This window comes from Aquarana catesbeiana, linkage group LG02, assembly GCF_042186555.1.
Source record: "Aquarana catesbeiana isolate 2022-GZ linkage group LG02, ASM4218655v1, whole genome shotgun sequence".
Lineage (NCBI taxonomy): Eukaryota > Metazoa > Chordata > Amphibia > Anura > Ranidae > Aquarana > Aquarana catesbeiana.
In genome coordinates, this window is record NC_133325.1 from 33,007,410 (window position 1) to 33,016,144 (window position 8,735).

General features: G+C 47.2%; 1 protein-coding gene across 1 annotated transcript; it reads right to left on the minus strand.

Annotated features, from left to right (window-relative positions):
* Positions 1-6,684: 6,684 nt before the first annotated feature.
* Positions 6,685-7,623, minus strand: LOC141129698 (olfactory receptor 51E1-like). Its single transcript, XM_073617793.1, has one exon. It carries the CDS (start codon positions 7,621-7,623, stop codon positions 6,685-6,687), a length of 939 nt encoding a protein of 312 aa, XP_073473894.1.
* Between the last annotated feature and the right edge of the window lie 1,112 nt (positions 7,624-8,735).

Sequence of the window (8,735 nt, forward strand, 5' to 3'; positions counted from 1 at the left end):
CAATAAGAGAGGGCAAGCAGGCTCTGTGTCTAGTGCTGGTCGTGGAGACGGTGCATCCTCATCAGCACGTGGCCATGGGACACGCTTGGCCTTTTTTTCGGCAGCTGGCCATGTTGAGCCGCAACATGCGGAAGACTTGGTCGAGTGGATGACCAAGCCGTCCTCATCCTCCTCATCCTCTCTCACCCATGCCCAGGGTGCTTTGTCTGGCAAAGCAGCGGCCTCTTCCCTCAGCTCAATGTCATCAGTGACTCCTTCCCTAGCTCCACCATGTCCTCATGAGGATTCCCTCGAACTGTTTGACCACAGTGTTGGGTACATGCTCCAGGAGGATGCCCAGCGTTTGGAAGGCTCTGATGACGATACTGAGCTCGATGAAGGCAGTAACATGAGCGCGGACAGAGGGGGTGCCCAAGAAGGACAGCAATCTGGCAGTCATGCTCCCCCTGCTGCAGCATACTGCCAGGTTTGCTCCAGTGATGAGGAGGGAGGGGATGATGAGGTCACTGACTCAACGTGGGTGCCTGATAGGAGAGAGGAGGAGGAGGAGGAGGAGGAGGAGGAGGAGGAGGAGGAGGAGGCGGCAGCACATCACCAACGAGGCAGGATGCCCTCCAGGGGCCAGCCTAAGGGCAGCACATTGACTGCATCACACCCCAAAGCTCCACATGTGCAGGGCGCTGCAGTCTCTGCGCGTTATTCAAAAAGTTCTTTGGTGTGGGCCTTTTTTGAGACGAGTGCATCAGATCGCACCGCTGCTATTTGCAACATATGTCTCAAGCGTATCTCGCGTGGCCAAAATATCTCCCGCTTGGGTACCACATGCTTGACCAGACATATGTTGACCTGCCATGCAGTTCGTTGGCAAGCGTATCTAAAAGACCCACACCAAAGAACAAAGAGGATCTCTCCTTGCTCCTCATCAGCTGAGATTTCCAACCCCACTAGACCTTCAGTCCTCTCTGAGACCTACAGTGAGAGGAATGAAGGTGTAGAATTAGGTGTGTCACAGCCAAGTACTTGTGGGCAATCTGCTTTTGGTACACCGACGTCAGATTGTACCAGGCAAATTTCCCTGCCCCAGCTGCTGCACCGCCGAAAGAAGTTTGCTCCCAGCCATCCACATGCCCAGCGGTTGAATGCTAGCTTGGCAAAATTGCTAGCACTTCAACTGCTGCCTTTTCAGTTGGTAGACTCTGCCCCCTTCCGTGAGTTTGTGGAATGTGCGGTTCCTCAGTGGCAGGTACCCAAACGCCACTTTTTCTCACGGAAGGCGATTCCGGCTCTCTACCGGCATGTGGAAGGCAATGTCCATGCCTCGCTGGACAGGGCGGTCAGCGGTAAGGTGCATATTACCGCTGACTCATGGTCCAGCAGGCATGGACAGGGACGTTACCTAAGTTTCACGGCGCATTGGGTGACTCTGCTGGCAGCTGGGAAGGATGCAGGACAAGGTGCAGTAGTGTTGGAGGTTGTTCCGCCACCACGCCTCCAAAATGCTGATTGTGACACACCTCTCTCCTCCACCCCCTCCTCTTCTTCTTCCTCCATGGCCTCTTCCTCGGAACCAGCGGTGCTCCGTAGGCGTTCAAGGGGCTACGCAAGTACGCAGGCCAAAAGATGCCATGCGGTGCTTGAGCTGGTGTGCTTGGGGGACAGGAGCCACACTGGGGCAGAGGTTCTGTCAGCTCTGCAGGGGCAGGTTCAGAGGTGGTTGACGCCACGCCAACTTAAGGCAGGAATGGTGGTTTGCGACAATGGCACCAACCTCCTCTCTGCCCTCCGACAGGGACAAATGACCCATGTGCCCTGTTTGGCTCACGTCCTTAACTTGGTGGTGCAGCGGTTCTTGGGCAGGTACCCGGGCTTACAGGATGTCCTGAGGCAGGCCAGGAAAGTCTGTGTGCATTTCCGCCGGTCATATAATGCCAGTGCTCGGCTGACGGACCTCCAAAAGGAGTTTAACCTGCCCAAGAACCGCCTAATCTGTGACATGCCCACCAGGTGGAACTCAACGTTGGCCATGCTGCAGCGGCTGCACACGCAGCAGAGGGCCATCAATGAGTACCTGTGCGACTATGGCACCAGGACAGGGTCAGGGGAGCTTGGTTTTTTTTCCCCACGCCAGTGGGCCATGATCAGGGATGCATGCACTGTCCTGTCACCATTCGAGGAGGCCACGAGGATGGTGAGCAGTGACAGTGCATGCATCAGTGACACTGTCCCCCTTGTCCACCTGTTGGAGCACACGCTGCGTGGAATAATGGACAGGGCACTTGAGGCAGAACAGAGGCAGGAAGAGGAGGACTTCCTTAGCTCTCAAGGCCCCCTTTATCCAGACAGTGTTCCTGCGTGCCCGCCGATCACACAGGAAGAGGACGAGGAGGAAGAGGAGGAGGAGGAAGATTGTGTCAGTATGGAGGTGGAGCCTGGCACTCAGCATCAGCAGCAGTCTTTAAGGGATCAGTCCCAAGAAACACATGGACTTGTACGTGGCTGGGAGGAGGTGGCTGCGGACCATGTCGTTCTTAGTGACCCAGAGGACTCCGGACCGAATGCCTCAGCAAACCTACGCTGCATGGCCTCCCTGATCCTGCAAAGCCTGCGTAAGGATCCTCGTATTCGTGGTATCAAGGAGAAGGACCAATACTGGCTGGCAACCCTCCTTGATCCACGTTACAAGGGTAAGGTTGCGAACCTTATCTTGCCATCGCAGAGGGAGCAGAGGATGAAACATCTTCGGGAGGCCTTGCAGAAAGGTCTGTGCAACGCGTTCCCAGAGACTGGGAGGTTACAAACTCCTGTTTCTGGACAACGTGTTGCTGAGGCTTCGGTCAGTCAAAGAAGGAGCGGTGGAGAAGGTGGCCGTCTGACCGATGCGTTCAGACAATTTTTTGGTCCGCAGCCCCAAGGTATGATCGGTTCCAGCAACCATCGCCAGCGTCTGTTTTACATGGTGCAGGAATACCTAGGGGCAAGATCAGACTTGGACACCTTTCCCACCGAAAATCCTCTGGGTTACTGGGTCTTGAGGATGGATCACTGGCCAGAGCTTGCACAGTATGCAATTGAGCTACTGGCCTGTCCTGCATCCAGCGTTCTTTCGGAACGCACATTCAGTGCTGCTGGAGGCGTGGTAACCGATCACAGGGTGCGTCTGTCCACCGACTCGGTCGATCGGCTGACCTTCATAAAAATGAATGAGTCTTGGATCACCACCAGCTACCAAGCACCTGATGCTGATGTAACCGAATAATTTTTTTTGAAATCTCAGATCCCTTCAAAGACTGCCTATGCTGATGCTGAGTGACTATCCCTGAGTAATTATCCTCTTCCTCCTCAATCATCACGCTGATAGCTTGTAAGAACATTTTTGGTTCTGGGCGCCACCACCAGTGCCTAAGGCACAATTTTTCAGCCCCTGTTTAACAGGGGCGTGTAATTACAATTTTTGATGTAATACTTTGCAGCAGGGCTCGTTCCTGCATTCCAACTAGAGTGTCTGTGAGGGGTTGCAGTGTTGTGGCACCAGCACCAGTGCCTAGGGCCCAATTTTTCTGCCCCTGTCTAACAGGGGCGTGTAATTACAATTTTTGATGCAATACTTTGCAGCAGGGCTCGTTCCTGCGTTCCAACTAGAGTGTCTGTGAGGGGTTGCAGTGTTGTGGCACCAGCACCAGTGCCTAAGGCCCAATTTTTCTGCCCCTGTCTAACAGGGGCGTGTAATTACAATTTTTGATGCAATACTTTGCAGTAGGGCTCGTTCCTGCGTTCCAACTAGAGTGTCTGTGAGGGGTTGCAGTGTTGTGGCACCAGCACCAGTGCCTAAGGCCCAATTTTTCTGCCCCTGTCTAACAGGGGCGTGTAATTACAATTTTTGAAGCAATCATTTGCAGCAGGGCTCGTTCCTGCGTTCCAACTAGAGTGTCTGTGAGGGGTTGCAGTGTTGTGGCACCAGCACCAGTGCCTAAGGCCCAATTTTTCTGCCCCTGTCTAACAGGGGCGTGTAATTACAATTTTTGAAGCAATAATTTGCAGCAGGGCTCGTTCCTGCGTTCCAACTAGAGTGTCTGTGAGGGGTTGCAGTGTTGTGGCACCAGCACCAGTGCCTAAGGCCTAATTTTTCAGCTGCTGTTCAACAGGGGCATGTAATTACAATTCTTGATCTAATATTTCACAGCAGGGCCCTGTGAGGGCTTACAGTGTTGTGGCCACAGCAACACCTAAGGCCCAAATTTCTGCTGAGTATATAGGGCAGGACCCTACTTTCAAACATCTAACTTACAAACGACTCCTACTTGCAAACGGAAGGAGACAACAGGAAGTGAGATGAAATCTACCCCTAGGAAGGGAAATTCTCTCCTGTAAGAGTTAATATGGGAAAACAAGTTCTCCTTTCCACTGATGCTTTCCAATCCTTGTTCCACAAAAAAACCCAAATTTTCAAAAAACATTTTTCATTGGGACAAAAAAGTGAGGTGAAATCTTCTGAAGAGGAGGAAAGACAGCAAAACAAATGTCACAGGGGTGATAACCCTTCCCTATGTTTTCCAAAAAGCTTAGAAAAGATTTTTTGGCTGGAGCTAAACACGTTAAAAATGTTCAAAATTACAAACAGATTCTACTTAACAACAAACCTACAGTCCCTGTCTTGTTTGCACCGCCTGTATACTGCTGTTCAGAGTATATAGGGCCTGGTGGCCCCACACCTTTCCTTATTTTAATTTGGGTGCGGGGTTCCCCTTAATATCCATACAAGACCCAAAGGGACTGGTAATGGACTGGGGGGTACCCATGCCGTTTGTCTCACTGATTTTCATCCATATTGCCATGACCCGACATGACATTAAACCCGCAAGCAGTTTTAAATGAGATTTTTTCCTTTAAAAATGACATTTGGTGCAGGGACTGTTCTAAACATGGGAAACACGCGTCACTTTACAGGCATACTATAGACACCCCCCAGGTACGATATTTAAAGGAATATTTCACTTTTTTTTTTTTACTTTAAGCATCATTAAAATCACTGCTCCCGAAAAAACGGCCGTTTTTAAAAGTTTTTTTTGCATTGATACATGTCCCCTGGGGTAGGACCCGGGTCCCCAAACCCTTTTTAGGACAATACCATGCAAATTAGCCTTTAAAATGAGCACTTTTGATTTCGAACGTTCGAGTCCCATAGACGTCAATGGGGTTCTAACGTTCGTGCGAACTTTCGGTCCGTTCGCGGGTTCTGGTGCGAACCGAACCGGGGGGTGTTCGGCTCATCCCTAATCTCCAGAAAAAGAGGACCAGGATGCATGCTCCCAGCTCCAGTTTAGCTTATGCTGGCCATACATGGATCAAAATTTGGCCAGTTCAGCAGGCAATGACCAAATTTCGATCCATGTGGCACAATTAGGTTTGAACAGAAGTTCAACTGCCCTGTTTGTATATTTTCACTTGATCAGCATTGCAGGCAATAGGCTGTATTCTTAGGGCAGGGGAGACTCCCCTCTGCCAGAATACAAGGAATCGAATGGATTCGTGTGGATGGGGGATGCAGGCCTTTTTTTTTTTACTCAACCTGCTGGTTGAACGAAAAAAAATTAACTCCTGTATGGCCAATTTTAGTGGGGGGCACTCCAAGCCATTTAAGCCGATCACTCTGCAAGTTCACAGCGTGTGACCTCCTTCTCTAGCTGTTCACTTTACAAAAAAACTTACACTTTGATTTTCAAAAAAAAAAAAGAAAGTTAAATATGAATCATTTTTTTTTATTATTTAAAATAATAGAAATTTATCATGTTTTTTTTCTCTAAACATGCAGTATACCATATTTTAAAGGCTAACTGACCTTCTAAGCAACCTAAACCTTACAACCTTCCTCATCCTCCATGCTACATACTGTGTTCATTCTTATATTTACTTCTGGAACCCTATAGTAGAGGCAGCCTTTGAAAGAGTGGCCATAAGCCTGTTCTTCACAAACCTTAACAGACAAATCATCAACAAACAGGCTTGCAAGTAGATAGCTTTTCCATTAAGGCCTACAGAAAAAATATATACATGGCTCAGAAGAAGAAAGGTAAGCCGTTGGTTGTAGGCCAAACTTCTTGAAGAGGCCGCCTGTTGAGATGAAGAAAGGAAGTATAGTTAGAATTAGAAAATGAGGTCTGTAAGCCTTAGCTTGTTTATAAGTATAGTTATCCTTTACGTAGATACGTGCTTCCATAGGGACCACACGATAATCAATAATCCACCAGCAAGCTTACGACCTTTTTATCCTGCAGAAAATGTTGGTGAATAAATATGGTGCTAAATTGCATATCTGAAAAAATCATAAAAAAATCAACTAATCAACATTGATTGCATTGCTTGTATTGTGTTGGTGCATTGTAGTGCTATTCTTTTTCAATGACGCCCCAAAGTATAATGTACCTGTGTTGCAGCAAAAAAAAAAAATTGAAGGTTAGGACCACACTGGTGTGCGTTAGCAACCCATTCTAAATAAATGGGCTATCTTACCTCAATGAACATTAGCAACTGATATAACTCACCACACGGGCATGATACGGGCTTTACCCTTCTCACGACCGAAACCTTATTTTCGGCTACATACTGCATAACTACATGAAACTGAATAAGTAATGGACAAAATATTACAAAGATGGTAAATCTACTACAAATTATGAACTAAACGTGTTATTTTGAATTTCCTAAGATCATCTGCAGGTTGCGTGCAATTCTTATTCTGAGAGCCTTGGTCCTTATGCCGTAGATCAGAGGGTTAACAGTAATAGATGTACCCATACCACTCATTGAGATGACAACATGGGCAACAGTTGTGAGAGAAATGCTGCTTAGTCTGTATCTAAAGGCAATAAACATAGTTCCAACCATAAAAATGAAATAGGCAGTTACATGAGTCACCAAAGTTTGGGCGGCTTTCTGTGAAGCTTCCCCAGGAAGTTTGAGACAGATGACAATCGTTCTTATGTAGCAATAAATGATCACAAGCATTGAGCTAATAGTGATGGACAAGGTCCATGTTATTCCATAGATATTGTTAACTGTGATATCGCTGCAAGAAAGCCGTAGAAGGGACATGGTCTCACAGTAGACATTGTTGATATTCATCGCACAAAATGTCAGCCTTGCTGTTAACAATACAACCACACATACTCCCATAAGAACTAGAATCCATATGGCAAGTAGTAACTTTTGACTTGTCAAGTTTGTCATCAGAGTGGGGTACCTCAGAGGGTGACCTACCGCCAAATATCGATCATATGCTATAGCAGCAAAAGTAAACATTTCAGCAGCTGCATGAGTCTGGATGCAGTAGGCCTGTAATAGACATCCAGAGAGAGAAATAGTTGAATTTTTAGAAAATAAGTCAATAAGCAGCTTGGGGAGGTAAGCAGAACTCCCAAACATCACGTTGAGGACCAAGCCGCATATAAAGATGTACATCGGTTCATGCAAACTTTCCTCTGTCCAGGTTACATAGACAATCATTGCACTCACAAAGAATGAAGCTAAATAAACTGTAAACGCAGATAGAGCATATAAGTATCTAAATGATTCCATCTCAACAAGCCCCAAAAGGACAAAATTTGTGTAGGTTGTTATGTTCTCCATGGATAAAATTGTGGATAGGCTTTATTTCTTGTAGCACACAGTACACTAATCAGAACATTTTAATCTGGATAATGTTAAGGAAATGGGAAGACAATTGTACTCTATGGATACTTTTTTAAGTGGTTTCTGCTACATTGCTTTCCGTTGAATTCTATGCATTATGGGATCATCCAGTGAAGCTTTTATAGCCTTCAGAAAGCTTTGCTTTGAATTAAGATGGCACATGTGTAGCAACTGCAACAAAGCCTTCCAGTGGGACCATTAGCTGTCACAGTTGGTATCCTAATTAGTGTCAGAATTATATTTAGCCATGGCTACGAAAAGCTAAACTCAGAGAAAAAAAAAAAACAATGAACGCAGTTCTGATTGTATTTCCTAAAAAAAAAAAAAAATCATTTTTTTAATGCAATCACTGTATGAATTTGTATAAAATGAACACCATTATCATCAAGTCCCAAACTATGAACATTTGGTCCACACACTATTTCAAGTCCAAATAAACTGCTGCTTACACAACAAACTGCTCCCTGAAGTCCCTCGGTATATATTGTATGAAAGAGTAAGATATTACTTCCCTTATTTTACTCGGTTCTAATAGGAAAGGAAATACGCTATGCTTGAACAGTGCCAGTTTTTGTGAAAGGATCAGTGTTCTCTTGGATTGACCATCCAACCACCTTGGCTCCTACATTGGGTATCAGTGGCGGAACTACCAATGTCGCAGCAGTCGCACTTGCGACCGGGCCCTGGCATTCTGCCACTGTCGGGGGCCCAGCGGGGTTGCTAGTCCCAGGGCTCTGAGCTGATAGCATCTCTCTCATACAGCTCAGAGCCGGCATTGACAGTTCTGCCTGCTCCCTCCCTCCTCCCTCGCACGGGACGAGAGAGGAGACAGCCAATCTGCTCCTTCTGCCCCCACCGCTCTCCTCCTGTGTGTGTACCTCGGATAGTCAAGTGTGAAGCTAAGGAGCTCACACTTCCCACGGTGCACACACAGGAGAGGGGAGGGGGGAGAAGGAGCAATTCGGCTGTCTCCACTCTCCTCCTGTGTGAGGGAGGAGGGAAAGAGCAGGGATAACTGTCAAAGCCGGCTCTGAGCTGTATGAAAGAGA

Bases quoted from the DNA above. Each gene is read 5' to 3' on its own strand.
- LOC141129698 (XM_073617793.1), bottom strand. From the start codon at position 7,623: ATGGAGAACATAACAACCTACACAAATTTTGTCCTTTTGGGGCTTGTT.